Source organism: Lactuca serriola, chromosome 7 (genome assembly GCF_051521515.1).
Source record: "Lactuca serriola cultivar US96UC23 chromosome 7, Lser_US96UC23_V15, whole genome shotgun sequence".
In the NCBI taxonomy this organism is placed as follows: Eukaryota; Viridiplantae; Streptophyta; class Magnoliopsida; order Asterales; family Asteraceae; genus Lactuca; species Lactuca serriola.
This window is the reverse complement of record NC_136414.1, coordinates 195,225,234-195,243,640: the sequence shown is the minus strand read 5'-3', so window position 1 is coordinate 195,243,640 and position 18,407 is coordinate 195,225,234. Positions and strand designations below refer to the sequence as shown.

Here is an 18,407-nt window from a genome sequence, read left to right as displayed (position 1 = left end):
ATTAAATGCAAAATAATGACAAAACTATTAAATCTTCCTTAATAAATGAAGGTTTTTTTTTTTTGCCACATGTCAATCTCTTATGAGTTTTGACACTTGTCATTTTGTGGTATTTTTGAAATAAATATTATCCACTTGTCAATTTTTGGTTTGTTTCAATTTTTAAAATTAAAATCATATATACTTATATATGTAAGTATTTAATATCATATATCATATATATATGATATTAAATTGAAATAGTTTCTTCCTTTCTTATTCTAAAGTTGTACATTAGAAAATATTTTATGTTTACATTTTAATGTCTAATCTTTTTTTAAATCAACCCGTATATTACACGGGTCTGACACCTAGTAAAATTATTATTTTGCAAAATAATTCAAAATAAAATAAACATTTATTAAATAAAATTAATAGTAATTAATGTTTTTTTAATCTGTGTGTTTTTTTATCAATATACAAAAATATTAGTAAAACAGAGGGAGTATATGTTTATAAATATGAATTTTAAAAGTAACATATCAACTTAAGTAGATACATGATATTTTCACAACATAAAATAAAATACGTTTCATTCAATAAATTTACAGAGATTGAAAACTATCTTCGATATTAAATGCCTTTTCCTCTGTTTTCTATACTCTCTCTTCCCCTATAAATGCGTTCCCTTCTCCTTTTCAATGCCAATCCACTCCATTCTTCTACGTTATTCCCACCTCCACCGATCCCCTCCGTTCCTCCCGCATCTTACTCCAGCCGGCGAACACCATGCCTGATTTCCAAATCGAGACTCTTCTAAATCTTATCAACAGAATCTTCTCAGCGTTTCTCACTTGCGCCTTCGCATTAGGTTCGTTTCTTCATTCTTCATTCTTCCCCTAAATCCAATTTCACAATCCGATTCAGAAATTTCATTTACGAAATTGAGTATACGATGCAGGAGGAGCACTTATCGGAATAATCACCGGCGCAATCAAAGGGCAAACGACGGAAACGGGGCTACTTCGTGGAGCCGGTGTGGGTGCAGTCACTGGTGCGATCACAGCGTTACAGATCATGGATATGATGGCTAATGGCGAACCATTTTCGAAGGTTTTTGACTTTCGTTTGTACTTTGTGCAGTTTAAGTTGTATTGTCAATTGTGCTTAAGCAGCAATTAACGAACTTGTGGTTGTTATACAGGTAGCACTGCTGTGTAGTCTTCTAAATGGGAAAGTGTTCGTTGAGTGGGTTAGTCCAGCTATGCTTAAAGCTTATCAATGGCAGACGAATGCAATCGAGATGAGTTTGGTTGACATGTTCGACATTGAAACCACTGGGACAAGAGGATTATCGGAAGATGCTTTTAGCAGATTACCAAAATGCCGATTTGCAAATCGAACTAAGATTAATCAAAGGGAAGATGAATTCAATGATATAAACTGTGCGATTTGTTTGCAGGATTTTGAAAAGGAAGAAGAAGGAAGAGAGCTACCAAGTTGCAGACATGTATTTCACTTAGAATGCATAGACGAATGGCTTATTAGGCAGGGTTCTTGCCCCATCTGTAGAAGGGACGTTTAACGTTTAATGTTCATTTGTCTAATACAATTATAACAGAATTAAAATAAGGGCATAAACATGTTGCATTATTTGAGACAATTTCTTGTTTATAATTAATATATATAAGAGTTTACAGTATATTATATACACTATATTCAGTCTATTTTTAAAGGATGCATCTAAATTTAAATGTATATTAAATGCTGACGTAATACTAACAGAGAGTGAGTAAGTAATAAATGAAAGTATGCCACTTAAAATGACGCAACATGAAAACGTGAACCGTGGGATTTTGTTTTTTCTAGTATGAATCATAAAATCGAGAATATGCGATTTTTTTTAGCAATTTATAAATTAAAATAAAATGGATTTAAAAATGACAAAATAGACACGCCTAAACTAGTTTAATAATTCTATTATTTTGTTAATGATTAAAAATACATTGAAGGTTAAGTTAATATTCAGATACGTGCATGCGAAGAAAATGATGGCATGACCTCGTTTTTCGGCCGTTGAATTTTGATGATGTTAGATATAAATCATTTTCAATGTTAAGTTGAACTGTACATGATTTTTATGTATTAAAACAAAGGCTGTAAATAATTGGAGGTGTGGCTTAATTGCAAGGTCATGTCTTTAGTTTAGGAGCCGAACCCACGAAGTTTTTTAAGATTTAACTTCAAATGATAATTATGGAGCATCCCATTAAAAGAATTGATGGTTAAGGTCGGAGGATTGGTGTGCTTTTATCATATCTTTACTATCTTATAAAAGAAATCCCATTATTTCTAAAAATAAATTGAATATAATAATATTATTTTTTTAAGACGTTCAAATCATTAAGCTAATAGTACAAGTAGTCATCAATAAAATAATATTAAATTTTAACATGAGTTTTGAATCCTTATATTTCTCAACAAATTCTATCTCATTCCCTGAATTTCGGATAATTCAAAATTTGAAACCATCAGAAAATACATGTTGATTCAAATATCCCTCCTGCAAATGGCTCTTTCTTAACAGGTTTTTAATTTAATCCTTACTTGTAATTGATTTCATCATTTTTAACTTTTTGTATTTTTATCTTATAAATATATTGGGTGAAGGCTTTATTATATCAGGTTTGTTCCTAAAAAGGTTTTTACTATGTTTCTTTAATGTGTTGGCTTTGCAGGTTCAAAGAACTCAAACAAGAGGGTCAGTTAGAGTATTGTATTATCATTAATTTGTATATTTTGGCATCTTACTTTTGCAATAAAGAACGATTAAACACAAGATTTGACATGATTAAGATAGTTTGTATATTTTTCATCTTGTTTAGTCTAAAAATGAAACATTTTTCATCATTGGTCCTTATATTATCAAGTTTCATCACATGGACTTCCTGATTACGGTGATTATTGTCCTTATTATAAGGTTCTATATAGATTTTGTTCAATATTTTAAGGTTTCGAGAACCTAAATCAAAATGTTTTAATTTGTGACCAAACTTGGTTTAAAATCACAATGAACAAGTTGACACCTGAGTATTTTGGCCTTCTCAAAGGCCTATTTATCGACTTTTGAATCACAACACCTAATATTCTAAAGGTTTATTTTTATAAACTATTATTTATATATTTTAGCATTTTACTTAGTAGGACATTAAATTAATAAAGGAATTAAGGAAAACGGAAAAAAAAAAAGACGATAAACAGTACAAGTGGTTTGGGTACGTATAAATGGAAGTAATAACCATTTAGGGTGTGTTTGGCAAAAAAACGTATTGCTTATTAGTTTATTAGCTTATAAGTTAATAAGTAAGTGTAGGGTAACTTATGAAAAAATGACGTATTAGAGGTTCCCCACCGGAATAAGTTATTTTAATCTAAATACTTTTTTAACTTATAGTGATGTGGAACCTAATAAGTTGTTTTAAAAAACCTTAGCCAAACACCCCTTTAATATGGTATGGTAATGCTCTTGAAAAATAGATGTCATTTAATATTCATTTCTCGAAGTGAACACAAAATGGTTTTAACTCTAAAGAGATCAAATTATTCGCCGCCCGCTGCTTTGCGCGGGTAGACGGCTAGTTTTTTTTAACATAAAAGTGTGGTTTTTGCCGCACACAAGCCGGTAGATGTGATGTTATATTTTTTTTAACAATTTAATTTAAATAAAAATTTCAGTTAATAAAATAAACATAACATTTCGTTACATCAAAATTTAAAAAAATAATAAAAAAAAAATCTTACGTTGTACTATATAAAAAAAATAAAAAACATGACATTAAAAAAAATCTAAACACTTAGAAATAAAATAAAAAACTAGAAATTTTAAACCTAAAAAATAAAAAAAAAATGTAAATAAATAACACACACAACAAACAAACAATTAAAAATAGCTAGAAATTTTAAACCTACTTGACGTAACGTTTTTTAACGTCGATCTTCATCGTCAAATCAATTTCAAGTTCATCCTCGGTCATGCGCGATGTGTCCATCATTAGTATTTGCATGTCACTATTTCTTTGTCTTCGAAGCTCTCTTTCGGAAGCAATTTGCCAAAAAAAATCTTTCTTTGTTTTATATCATTCATATCATCCCCTGTTTAGTTCAAGTCATCGGAATCTATCGTTTTGCATTTGACTTTGCCTTTTGTTTTGTCTCATCCCATTGGTCGGAAAGATGGTGTAACTTGAACGGATTCATCATCGTTGAGGTCGAACCCAACACGAGCATCTGATGTAGTGTGGTCATATTCAGATGTTCTTGAGAGCTTTGAACCTCTATTGATATGTTCGTCAGATGTTTTGCACATTTTCCATTTTTTGTTATCTTTTATGATATTTCAAAACTCAATAAACTTGAACGCCTTCTTATTTTTTTGATGGTACACTTTTAGAGTTTTCTTCAAAATCATTTCATCACTCTCTCTACTTTTCCATTGACATTTCATGTTGTTATATAAATCAATAAACAACATGATTTCTTTGTTTGTCTTACCCCATTTGGAGTACACTTGGTGTTTTGAACGATATTCTAGAAGATTCATTCCTTTGTAGAACCTTTTTGTAACTCGCCTCCAAAAATGGTTATGTTTTTTTGTCTTTCATGTCTTTTCATCTTCTGAAATATCGTTCCATGATTGTGCCAATACTAACACTTCTTCAGGTACCCATCATTTGGCCGTTGCCATCTCTTTTCTTTTACTTGGTGCTTGAGTGCGTTGGGTTCAGGGACGGAACACAAGCAATCAAACTAGTGAGGCCGAAAACAAAGCTTCAAAGCAAAATCAATATAAATAAGTATAATGTTATTAAAGTTATGACAAATAAAAAATATAAATAAATAATTATTATATGTAACATCCCGATCTCAGGTATAATATTTATATATTTATTTATGAGTTGTTTGAGCAACTCGACGAGTTGGATGCCCCAACTCGTCGAGTAGAGGCGAATTGACCACGTGGGTTTTATGACCAACTCGACGAGTCGGAGAGACCAACTCGGCGAGTTGGTGCTGTGAAAGGAAGCCCTATCTTCGGGGTTGGGTCCTATTTAAAGGACCTTAAGCCCCCATTTCCGTCTTACCAGCCACCTTACTCCCCTATGTGAAACCCTAATCGCCTATATTGAGCTAAGAGAGAGAAAGGGGGGGAGAGAGAGAGAGAGAGAGAGAGAGAAAGAGAGAGAGAGAATCTTTGGTCATTTTAGTGCACTTTTGAAGATAAGAGTGGAGTATCAAAGCAAGGAACGAGAAGAGACTGATGTATATGGTGTTATTTCATCTAGAGCTTCTGTTGAAGGTAAAAAGTCTCTACCTTGCTCATTAGTTTGATTAGATCTCATTTTATGGAGTTTTAGGGCTTATTCCATCTTTCCTTGAGGCTTTGAGTGTGTTGAGCTTACCAAGAGATTGAGACTTCAGATCTGGACCTTGTGAGGTCCCTAGAGTCCAAAGTGTTGGATTTGGTGTCTAAGCCCATAACTATAACTGGTATGTGTTGGATAAGGTGTCTAAGTCCATAACTATTTCTGGTATGTACTTGACCCGACCTGGCATGGTCCATTTGGGTTGCATGGCACCATGCAATTGGATAGACTAAATGTGAGAAATAACACTTGTGGATTATTAATATATTATAAGTTCTAATATATTAATAATATTATTTAATTAGTTTGATCAAGAATTAATTTATAATTAATTAAGTGGTCAAAAGATATCTAATTAAATATATGGGTTGATTATGTAAATCATCCATAACTTGTATAGTGGGCTAAGAGGCTCCATGGATTATCACGTTGGGTTCCACCCATAGGATGCTCCATGGGAGTTACAAACCCATAGGTCATGGAAATGAAGAGTCATGACACATTAGGGTTTACATGGTGTAACCCTAGATGTGTCAACACTATATAAGAAACCCATTCTCCATCAAAATCGGCTACACATAAGAAACAAGAGGGCTAGGCCGATTTTAGAAGTGTGTATTCTCTCTAACGTCATTCCAAAAGCATTTGGTGTTGTGTGAAGCATTTGAGGCATCACACTTGGGGTGCTAGGCTCACAAGGTTTCAAGGATCATAAGTACCAACAAGGTAAGTTATTCTATCTTTCATTCAAGTTAAAAATTGTTCCCCATGTATGCTAGGTAGGAATATAACCTTGGAATTCAACTTTGCATGATAATTAGACAAACATAGATCCAAGGTTATTAGGGTTGTATGTACACTTAGGAAGTGTTAGAATGCTCAAAACCTATTAGTGGTATCAGAGCCTAGGCTTGTTTGTTTGTTATTTGTGCAAAATTGTTGAAAAAAATCGATTTTGTGCAATCTGCCTGTTGAACTCGCCGAGTCCATGGGCGGACTCGCTGAGTTCATGTGTAAATTGTAACATCCATAAAATTCATACCAAATTTAAACTTTTTCAATCATAATTAAAAGCCACATAGCATTGTTTACAAAATGTTTTCAAATCATTTTCCATTAGAGTATCCCAAAAATCATAACATAAGGATGAGGAGCGATACGGTCACGCCTTCACCTTTCCACGGTCTCCTGAAGTACCAGAAACAATACACTGAAACTGTAAGCCCGAAAGCTTAGTGAGTTACCCCCAAAATACCAACCACAATACCATACACATATCATATGATAACATAAACAGAACAGCCATGCATATCAAGTCTACAGTGTGACTGGTCCGCCCGTACCGGGCCTTCATTCTGTTTGGTCCACTATCCGAGCCTCGACACGTCTGGTCCGCCCTCTTGGGGCCTTCAGCCTATCCGGACTGCTCGCCAGTCCTTCGGTCTAACCGGTCCGCCCTGGGTATGTTGGCCTACAGCACGAAGCAGGACTCGCCTCAACCCAACCCCAGTCCAACAACCACGTGCAGATAAACATATAATCATATAGCAATTCACAACTAATCAACCGATCTAGCAGATCACATAACGTAGCAACATCCAAACAATGATACTGACCTGACCGGTCACTAGCATAGCATCATCCTATATACCAGGATACCGACCTTAACCAGGTTTCTAATATATATCATCCTAACTACCCGGATGCATACATAGCCAAGAAATAACATAACAAACAACTACCCGGATTCCCATCCGATAAAGGGCCGGCCTTGGTGCCTTAGACCCTGTAGATATAGTGAGGATAACTTACCTGCAACTGCCGACTTGAAGAAATAAGGCCACGCTGCTCCGACCACCAGCATGAACTCCACCACTGATCATTACCAAATAACCAAAACTAATTAACACCAATAATTACCAAAATGCCCTTGGAAGTCAACTGGTCAACCCTTTGTCAAAGTCAAAGTCCTCAGTCAAAGTCAACCTTCCTGGTTGACCCTACTTGCCGAGTCAACCCGTTGACTCGTCGAGTTCCTATGCTTAGAAACTCCCATGTCACGACTTAACTCGCCGAGTCGCCCCAAGACTCGTCGAGTCCAACAAGCTCCGAGTCCCTTCCTGCTCCACTCACCGATTCGTCCCTCGACTCACCGATTCACAGCTCAACCAAAAAGGTTAGGACTTCTCGACCAGACTCGCCGAGTCCAAGGCAATCTTCAATAGACTCGCCGAGTTTTTCTTCCAACTCGTCGAGTCCATGTACATATTCATACAACTCGTCGAGTCCACCCATGTGACTCGCCGAGTCGCTTCAGTTCTTAATCCATACAGTGGCTTTCTAAGCCATGCAACAACTCCATATTGTAGATCCAAGCTTATGGGGCATGATTATCACGTAAAGTTGCAAACTTTACGTGTATGCAAGGCTCTAGGGGCTCTAAATGACCAAACTAAGCTTCCAATGGAGCTTTACACCTTAGGTGTAACACTCTGTTTATTTATTAAATAAATAAATTAATTAATGAATGTATAGTAGCCCTAAAATAAATAATTATATATCAAATGATGGTTTCGAAGGGCTAATTGTCATAATGTTAGAAGTTGGGGGGGGGGGGGGTTAAAAGTGTAAGTTCTGGACCCCATTTGTAAATAATTATGAAGGCAGGGGCTATTGGGTAATTGTTGGGACTTCTTTTGAAAGAGATTTTGGGGCTAAGGGGCTGTTTGGTAAATATTGGACCTGAGTTGTAATGGATTTATAATGTTGGGGTAGAAAGGGTAAATATTGGATTGAGTTTGAAAATAAATCTGGAAGTGAGGGGCTGTTAGTGTCATTATGGGATTAACTTTTGGAGACCCGGGTATATAACCTTTATAGGAACCCTAATCCTATGGGAGTCATCAGCCGCCATCATACAGTCTCCTCTCTCTCTCACGCCCCGATCGGATGAAATTTCGTCGCCACCGAGCCACCATCTCCAGCCGTTATAGCTATTGTCGTTGGCAGGTCGCTGCTGAGCCGCCTCTCCGTGTTCCTTCTTCCTCTTCTACCATGTCCCGTCGACGAGGCTGTAAACCGCAATGGCGCCGCAGCAGCCACTCCGGGCGGCTGTTGCGGCTGGTGTTCTTTCTCAACCGCCTTGCGCCACCACGAGGGTGGCTGAGGTCGGGGTGCGCTTTGGTGCTGGGTTCACGTCAATCATGCCTGGGTGGTCTTGTGTTGATAGGCCAAGACTCAAGGAAACTCTCCACCACCGTGAGGTGGTGGCTGTCGATGCAAACCACCGCCTTCCGCCGCTGATGGTGGCTGTTTTGGGTGTACCTCTCGCCTGGATGTGTGTAAAGTTGGTGTGTGTTAGTTCCAGCCGATTTCGTGTGGAGTTATTAGACGTTGGGGGTGTTGTATGGTGCGTTTGTGCCTTGCTCAGTCGGAAAGACCAAAGGAGACCCACCACCACCATGAGGTGGTGGTGGCTGCCGCCGTTCGCCACTGTCGGCCACCGCAAGGTGGCTGTGTTGATTTTATTTATTTATTATTTATTTATTGTGTTATTTTGGGGTTAAGCATTGTAATATGTAATTAGAAAATGGAATAATAATAGAAATCTCGAACCACCACCGTATGGTGGTGGCTGCCGCCACCGGCCGCCGTGTCGGGTGGCGGTGTGCTTGTCTTGTGAGTTGACTCGATTGGGGATGCTTGAAACCCTAATGGGCCAAATGAAGCTTAATGGACTCTAATGGACCTAATAAAACCCTAATGGGCTTACTTATATTTTAGTGGGCTTAATAGGCCCAATAAAGCCCTAATTGATCTAAAAGCCCAACAAATTAATAAACGGGCTAGTATTTGGGTTGGAAACCTAATTAGGGTTTGGAAAACCCTAATGCCATCCAAACCCTAATTTTGGGGAATTAATCGAGACACACGGGACTTATTAATAACTTGGAATATTAAATAATAATCATTGGCAAAGACTAATCTAAGCAATATGGGACTTAATTGATTAAGTCCTTAAAGGATTAAGTGCTTAATGGGTTAAGTAGGAAACTTAACGCGAATCATCATTTTATGTAAAAACCTAATTTCATTTGGGTTTATTGTTGGGCCTTTCTATTGGGCCTTAATGATTGGGATATCAAATGGCCTATCCAAGATCAAGCAAATGGTCTAGAGTAATTTAATGGGCCGAGGGTAAGGCCCATGTAAGGGGCTTGGGCCCAATTTGGAAAATTGGACCATAGATGGGATATAGTTTGGGCCTTAATGATTATATGTGTTGGGCCTTAGAATGAGACCATGTATAGGCCTAGGCTCAATTTAGAAAATTAGCCCATGTGTTGGGCTTTGATTCCTAATTGACTTTGGGCCTATGGATTGGGCCTTGGGCTTGAATAAGCCAAGCTAGGGTTAATGTAGTAATTACCCAGAGAATGTACTTATGGTTATATATTGGGACCCAATTATTAATTGGGTGTTATTTTGGTGTTGACAGTTCGGGAATCTGTCAGCCAGCAGCTGGGGTCGAGCCTGCGGGACTTCAGCAAGTGTGGGATTGTGTTGTCGGGACTTCAGCAGTGTGAGGTGAGTTACCTTCCAGTAGCGGTGGGTCTACGGCCATAATGTCGGCCCACCAGTAGAAGTTGTATGTTAGATGATTGTCTTTGTGATATCATCTAGGTTTGCTACTACCTGATATGTTATATGCTGGCATGATATGTTATATGTGATAGTAGTAGAGTTCGGTTGTTAGGACCGAAGGGTAGGTCAGACACCCCAGATATGTCTGACATCATGTGACGATATGTTTATATGTTGGCATGATATGTTATATGTGATAGTGGTAGTAGGAGGGGAATAGTCCCCAAGTTCAGTTGTTAGGACCGAAGGGTAGTTCGGACACCCCAGGTATGTCTGATAGTATGTTTGTGTTATGATATTTGTGATAGTAGCTGAGTGTGGGCAAGGCCCGTATCTCAGAGATAGTGGAGTGTGGGCGAGGCCCTTATCTCAGAGATAGTGGAGTGTGGGCGAGGCCCGTACCTCCATGAGTGTGGGTGTGGCCCGTATCTCCTAGTTGTACATTATATGATTATATGGTATGTGGTATGATGGGGAACTCACTAAGCTTTGTGCTTACAGTTTTCAGTTTTGGTTTCAGGTACTTCGTGTTTAAAGGAAAGGAACCGGCTTGATCGCAGCGCATCACACTATGGTTTTCCGCACATGAGATCTTTGGGATTACACTCTGATATTGTTTTATGATAAAACGTTTGATTATTCCTACTCGGTTTTGACATGACATGGCATTACAGATGTTTTATCACACTGTTGGTTTTATAATGACGTATTTAAAAATGAAAATTTTGGCCTGTATTTTTGGGATGTTACAAGTTGGTATCAGAGCCTTGGTTTGAGGGATTCGGGCACGCTCTTGGGTGTGTCCGAACTCAAACTAAGGACTTGGTATGAAAATTTTCAAAAATAAAATCATTTTACAAAAGAAGTTTGAAAAGAGAAAAGAACTTTTAAAAGAACAAGGTGTGTGATGCGTGCAATCAGCCGAGCTCAAGTAAGTCTTCCCCAAGATATACATATATGTTATGAGATGTTATGATATGATATGCTTATGAGAACTGCATGCTAGATTAGGGCTAAGGATCTAGGAGGATGCCTTGTATGCCTATTATATGTGCTTGTAGACTTGCATGCTAGTACTGATCAGTCAGTGATAGGATAGCCTGTTTAGGTTATGCCTGATTGTGCAGATTCCTGATTAGAGGATAAAATGATTTGATTGGAATATGTTGGTTAGATTTTCCATTGTCTGAATGCTGCTTGCTTTGTGCTTTGTGGGACTCTTAGTGATGTGAGTTAGCTATTAAGTGAATATGCTAAGTCACACGTGGCACAGGCTGGATAATCTCAAAGTGATAGATTTGATCCTATTGCGCAACTCTCGTTTGAGTCTAACCGTTATAGGGATGAGTCTGTTACTTGAAGGATTATCTAATCTCTGTTGCATGTGGCTATAGTCATGAGGTAGCTAGTTGACATTACTGGGAATCTTTCAGCAGCTGAGGACTAGGTGAGTTCGGGAGCCTAGGGAAGCCTAGGATATATTTCAGTGAGTTAGTAGTGAGGCTCAGCTGGACTTGGGTGTACCAGTTGAGGAAGTGACTTGGAGGATCCGGGAGGATTGCTGAGGAAAGTATGGATGGGTGTGGAAGGTAGTATTGGGCTCGTACTACTGAAAGCACAGGATCCATACTCGAATCAGTGAGAGTCTTGGAGAATCTAAGAAGCTTCAGGGAAGAGTTTGTGACCCAGTTTGGGGACAGGGGATGTTCCGGTTGTTGCAGCTTAGCCATTGGCAAGCGAGCTAGCTTCTACAATAAAATTCCTTAACCAAGGAAAGCCCTAGCCTCCACATATGAATGATTCTAGAAGAAAAGGTTAAGATAACAGCTTATTTCCTCCCAAAACGTGCCCAAACTGGAGTGGGTCGTGATTCACACAAAATCCTTGGTGCTAGCCTCTTGATCTACAAGTCCCCTTCACAAAGTTCACTCCTCAAAGCTCCAAACACCTCTCCAAGCTCACACTCTCGGATATTAGGGCTTCTGGAACTCTCTGGGGGATTAGGGGTCTGGGTGAAGGACATAAAGTCCTTTAAATAGGGGGGCAACCCCGAAGATTAGGGTTTTTCTCATTTCAGCACCAACTCGCCGAGTCCAGCCGCCGACTCGCCGAGTTGGTCATTTTAACATGCGACCAGAACCGCGACTCGACTCGCCAAGTCTACCCATCGACTCGCCAAGTCGACCTTCCTTATTTACACTAAGAACCTTAAACTTTCACTTCTGAACTCAGGGTGTTACAATTCTCTCCCACTTAAATTAGGCTTCGTCCTCGAAGCCTGCTGCAACACACCATTCCAGATAACACTCCCATAATGTACCTCCTGGTATCAATCGACCCAGGTTCCTCCGAACACTTCTTATTAAACCTCTATAAAGTCCAACTCTTCCCTCCCAGAGTTACGACAACTGATTCAAGTCGGCCACCGGCTTCTTTCTATAATAACAATCCCTTATTACCCAATGATCCCCCGATGATACCTTCATCACTCCAGATCGCAACAATCACTTGACTCTTACAAAGCTAGATATCACCCTGAACCACCGGGTCCTGACCCGATACCAAGCTGCTACCCCTTTCCTCGACTGGCATATCCTTTATCGAATTCACTTCTGGGACTTATCTCGCTTTCCTTCCCGAATCCAACTCGTTTCTTTCCGAGCTGACAGGATGGCACATTCTTCAGCTCCTAAGCAACTCCCATGAGCTCTCCCATGCAATCACACACGCATGTTGAACCCGCTCTAACATCCTCGGGCTAGAAAACCCGACACACTGCCGATACCTTAAGACATCTCCAGGATGATTTATCGCTACATACATAACCTCCTGATCACAACCATACTGAAAATCCAAGGCTTCATCATTGCATCCCTTCCGAACTCCTCGGTTCTACTCAACGGAGTGCAACCCACTCACACCTCCCTATCACGACCTCTAGGTCCTTGACCTCCAACTGTAATATCCTTGTACAATCCTCAGCACCGGTCCAAACTACTCCCAAGTCTGTTAACCTGCTGTCTCACCTTCCTTTGTCCAAATCTCTAATCTGGAACCACTATCCTTCTCCTCTCCCAAGGAGACTGAAAACATGCATGCGCATTATCCAACATTGCTACAACCTCAACGGGCATCCAACCCGTAAGTTCTCCCATATATTTGGTACAACCCCAGTGCTTACTATCAATAACTGAAGTACTTTCGATCACCCATTCCCACTACTGTTTTCCTTTCAGAGGACCCACACTCCTTCTGGAGCTATATACCTTCCCCTTCCAGGGAATCTACTCAACAATCCTTGCCACACTTGCAAGTGCCACTGTGCTAAACTCCACTCTACACTATCCATGTAGAGCAACTGCTATTCTCGAACTCCCATATACTCAAAATCCGATCACATACTAACTGAGCCCACGCACGGCCTCCAGCCGACTCCATCATCATGATCAATACTTGGGGCCAGACCATATCGATTACCATCTCATGGCGACCTATTCACTTATACTCCACATACCGATCCAATAACACATACAGAGTCTTCAGCATGACTGGACCGCCTTTCCAGGCCTTCAGCCCATCTGGACCACTCTCGGAACCTTCAGCATGTCTGGACCGCCCTCCTGGGCCTTCAGCCTATCTGGACCATTCCCCGAGCCTTCGGCCTGACTGGTACACCTTCCGGCCTTCAGTATATCCGGACCGCTCAAAACTGACGTACGCCATCCTGAACCATTCTTCCCGAGAATCTCTCCCATGCAGTCTGTTCTAGCCCTCTAGGGGTTCCGAACTCCGAATCCGTCCCTTGAATTTTTCCCCGGCCTAAACACAGGCCTCACATCGATCAACTACCTCATCTGAACCCATGGTCTGCTCCGTTCCCTATGCGTCTATCACATACGCTAAATAACCCGCATACCCGTGTTGCAATGCTATCGAGCCCTAGCAGCTAACAAAACCTTCAATCTATCAATCCAAAACCCTCAGAGTTGAGCACACCCTCGATCGAATATTCGAACTTAACTCAAACATAACCAGACTTCCAACCCAAATCCCTAAATTCTGTTTTCAATTACCGAGAAGACGTGATACACATAATGGGGAGTTTTACCGAACCCCCGACTCACACAACCCTAAACCAAGCAGCCACTAGGGCCTCCATTCTCCCTATCGGGTTACGAAACTTATTCCCGTTTCAAAACCCTTCCCACATCCGCATCGTGGGGTAACACTCCCCCACTTAGATTCGACTAAGCCTTCATAATACATGGAAACTGGAGGATTCTCAATCCTTCTCACTTCCCGACGACCGATCCGAGGCCGACCAACTCTTTCCCACTAGTGTTCCATTACTAGCCCATCCCGAATGATCACACACCTCCAAGAACCAGATGAGAACTTGCTGAACTCCAGAGAACCCGTCACCCACTAATGCTTGAGCGACCCCACACTCATTCCTTGAAGGCCAAGAGATAAATGCTCCAACTAATACCTTGCTAACGAACCCCTTTCCGCTAGCGCTTCCGTCCGTTGATCACGAACGGTTGCTAATACCACTGAGTCCCGAAAATGTTGAATGACCATTCTGAGAAATCCTACCCGCGGACTTCCCCCATAATACCCCTTTTTCCAAAGGTGTTCCAATAAACTTCCCGCTCCTAGGCACTAGAATCCGTCTCTTCAGGGTTCGCACCCTTACCCAATTATTAGCTCAAACGTCCATAGCTGAACTGCAGCAGCTGAAACAACCTCTGCCCTAAACTGGGATACAACTACTCCCAAGACATAATCTACACTCCCAATGTGCAATAGATTGTACAATCAATCCTTACCATCCGATGCAAGACATCCAAGGCAAACCGGACTCCACATTTACTTATGCCAAGTCGACCCACCTGCGCTTACCGACGCTCGAATAATGTTGCAAACCTCTGGAACCAACTGACCCCAATGCTGGAGAACAACCTGCCCCCGGGTCACAAGTCTGCTCACTCATTTGGGCATGAGAAACTGAGAGGGAACAGTCCTTTCCCTTCCAAATGTCAATCCAATTCATCAATTAGCCATTTCACTTCCAGCTGCAAAACCCCAGCTGAACATAGTCATCACTCCTTTCCAGTGTCCCTGAGCCCTCGGAGGTTCCGCTCCACCCTGACCTCCTCCCGTAGTCCTCAAAGTGGTCGGTGCTGGAGCCTGCACCGGTCATGCAACGAGCTGTGGACAGTTGACCCTCAAGTGTCCAATCTGATGACAGTGATAACATATCCTCAAATCCTGAATCGGGGTTGACTGACAGCAATCCCTCGCATAATGCCCCTCTTTCCCACACTTGTGGCACACACCACCGGACCTACAAACTCCGATATGACCCTTCCCGCACTTCTCACAAGTGCGGCTGATCTGACTTCCCAACCTGGAATCAACGGTCTTGGACCGTTTCGGCGCTGGCTGCGACTGCACCAGGGCCTGCCTCTGCTTTCGCAACTGTAACTCAATCTCCAACTCACACCGCCGAGCGGCCTCCTGCAACTCCAGCAAGGTCTCGCACCTCTGCGTAGACACAAACTGCCTGATATCCCTCTTGAGCATACTCAGATATCGGGACATCTGAGCCTGCTCCGAAGTAAACTCATGGAAAAACATCGCCCTCTCAGTGAACATCCTAGTGATCTCCGTCACCAACTCTGAATCCTGCTTCAATTCCAAGAACTCTTGAGTCAACCTTTCTCTCTCAACCCTCGAAACATATCAAGTGCTGAACATCTCCCGAAACTGATCCCAAGTAACTGTGGCCCGCTGTGCATCTGAATAAGATCCCATAGTCAACCTCCACCAATCCCTCGCCCCGAGCCTCAAAAGGTTCAGAGCACACCTCACCCTGTGATCAGCAGGGCATGAACACGTGAAGAAACAACCCTCCACGTCTGACAACCACCTCATAGCAACGATCGGATCCTGAACTCCATCGAAAGTAGGGGGCTTCGTATTATCGAAGTCCCGATACTAAAAACCTCGACCGGTTCCACCCCCTTGCCACTGTTACAGCCGTTGTAGCTGCCGCGGCAGCCGCCTCCGAAAGAGCTGCATAGCGCTCATCAAGGTACTTAACCATGGCGGTCTTGATCGACCCAACATCTCCGGCAACTCAGCCCGGAACATAGCAGCAATCTCATCATGCAGGATCTCACGAATCTTGGCATCCAACTCGTCCGTACTCATCTGACCAATGGCCCCAGGTGGTACCGATCCACCCTGATCACCCTCTGCTGATCTCGATCCCGAACCGGATCCTTCCCCGAGACGTCTTGTAATCGCCATACAGAAAATACACCACAGGATATTATGCATTCCTCATGATAACCCCGAGAACTAGCTCTCAACAAAACCCTAGGGTTGTGACTTCCTTGATACGCGTATGGGTCTTATGCTTTTAGTAGTACGGGCCCATACTACCTTCCACACCTACCCATGTTTGTCTCAAGTATCACCACAACGCCCTAACAATATCATCAACATAGGAAATGCATTCAACCCTCATTCTAGGGGAATACCAAATACCTCGCATCTAGACTCACCATTTATAACGACTCTCACATCCATGAAACACTTCCATCATCCCATGCAGCGCTAATGCATGCTAGCTGCACATAACGTTGGACCCAATAAACTCTCGAATATCCGATCCTACCCAAAGGCCGAATCAACAATCTCAGGCTATAAGGTCTTTATTATGCACAACCGTGATGCATACACTAAACATCTGCAGTTATGATGTCAATTCCTCATACAAGAAACCCTAGGCTAATAGGCATCATCCAATCAGACAAATCTATCATCTGATTCCTGAAGATCCCTAGCCTAGCACTAGCATGTTGTTCTAACATATCATAATATCAAATAACAGCATGGTATTTTGGGGTTTACTTATAGGCTCCGGCTGATCGTACCCTCTGCATCCTCCATCCTTTATTTTGAAAACCATTAAAATCTCCTTGATTTGAGACTGGTTTCACACGAGTGATCCTCCAATTCACTCAAACCAAGGCTCTGATACCAACTTGTAACATCCATCAAATTCATACCAAATTTAAACTTTTTCAATCATAATTAAAATCCACATAGCATTGTTTACAAAATGTTTTCAAATCATTTTCCATTAGAGTATCCCAAAAATCATAACATAAGGATGAGGAGCGATACGGTCACGCCTTCACCTTTCCACGGTCTCCTGAAGTACCAGAAACAATACACTGAAACTGTAAGCCCGAAAGCTTAGTGAGTTACCCCCAAAATACCAACCACAATACCATACACATATCATATGATAACATAAACAGAACAGCCATGCATATCAAGTCTACAATGTGACTGGTCCGCCCGTACCGGGCCTTCATTCTGTTTGGTCCACTATCCGAGCCTCGACACGTCTGGTCCGCCCTCTTGGGGCCTTCAGCCTATCCGGACTGCTCGCCAGTCCTTCGGTCTAACCGGTCCGCCCTGGGTATGTTGGCCTACAGCACGAAGCAGGACTCGCCTCAACCCAACCCCAGTCCAACAACCACGTGCAGATAAACATATAATCATATAGCAATTCACAACTAATCAACCGATCTAGCAGATCACATAACGTAGCAACATCCAAACAATGATACTGACCTGACCGGTCACTAGCATAGCATCATCCTATATACCAGGATACCGACCTTAACCAGGTTTCTAATATATATCATCCTAACTACCCGGATGCATACATAGCCAAGAAATAACATAACAAACAACTACCCGGATTCCCATCTGATAAAGGGCCGGCCTTGGTGCCTTAGACCCTGTAGATATAGTGAGGATAACTTACCTGCAACTGCCGACTTGAAGAAATAAGGCCACGCTGCTCCGACCACCAGCATGAAATCCACCACTGATCATTACCAAATAACCAAAACTAATTAACACCAATAATTACCAAAATGCCCTTGGAAGTCAACTGGTCAACCCTTTGTCAAAGTCAAAGTCCTCAGTCAAAGTCAACCTTCCTGGTTGACCCTACTTGCCGAGTCAACCCGTTGACTCGTCGAGTTCCTATGCTTAGAAACTCTCATGCCACGACTCAACTCGCCGAGTCGCCCCAAGACTCGTCGAGTCCAACAAGCTCCGAGTCCCTTCGTGCTCCACTCACCGATTCGTCCCTCGACTCACCGATTCACAGCTCAACCAAAAAGGTTAGGACTTCTCGACCAGACTCGTCGAGTCCAAGAACAGACTCGCCGAGTCCAAGGCAATCTTCAACAGACTCGCCGAGTTTTTCTTCCAACTCGTCGAGTCCATGTACATATTCATACAACTCGTCGAGTCCACCCATGTGACTCG

General features: G+C 41.6%; 1 protein-coding gene across 1 annotated transcript; it reads left to right on the top strand.

Moving 5' to 3' along the window:
- The first annotated feature begins 674 nt into the window (after nt 1–674).
- Nucleotides 675–1,695, top strand: LOC145062169 (NEP1-interacting protein 2-like). Its single transcript, XM_079009797.1, has 3 exons — nt 675–850; nt 941–1,092; nt 1,184–1,695. Exons 1-3 carry the CDS (start codon nt 769–771, stop codon nt 1,562–1,564), a joined length of 615 nt encoding a protein of 204 aa, XP_078865923.1. The 5' UTR covers nt 675–768; the 3' UTR covers nt 1,565–1,695.
- The last annotated feature ends 16,712 nt before the right edge of the window (nt 1,696–18,407 follow it).

What these genes read in the sequence shown, in the direction of transcription:
- LOC145062169 (XM_079009797.1), top strand. Translation starts at nt 769, where the DNA reads ATGCCTGATTTCCAAATCGAGACTCTTCTAAATCTTATCAACAGAATC. An exon ending in CACTTGCGCCTTCGCATTAG is followed by an intron (nt 851 to 940) that starts GTTCGTTTCTTC and finishes TATACGATGCAG; the next exon opens with GAGGAGCACTTATCGGAATA. An exon ending in ATGGCGAACCATTTTCGAAG is followed by an intron (nt 1,093 to 1,183) that starts GTTTTTGACTTT and finishes GTTGTTATACAG; the next exon opens with GTAGCACTGCTGTGTAGTCT.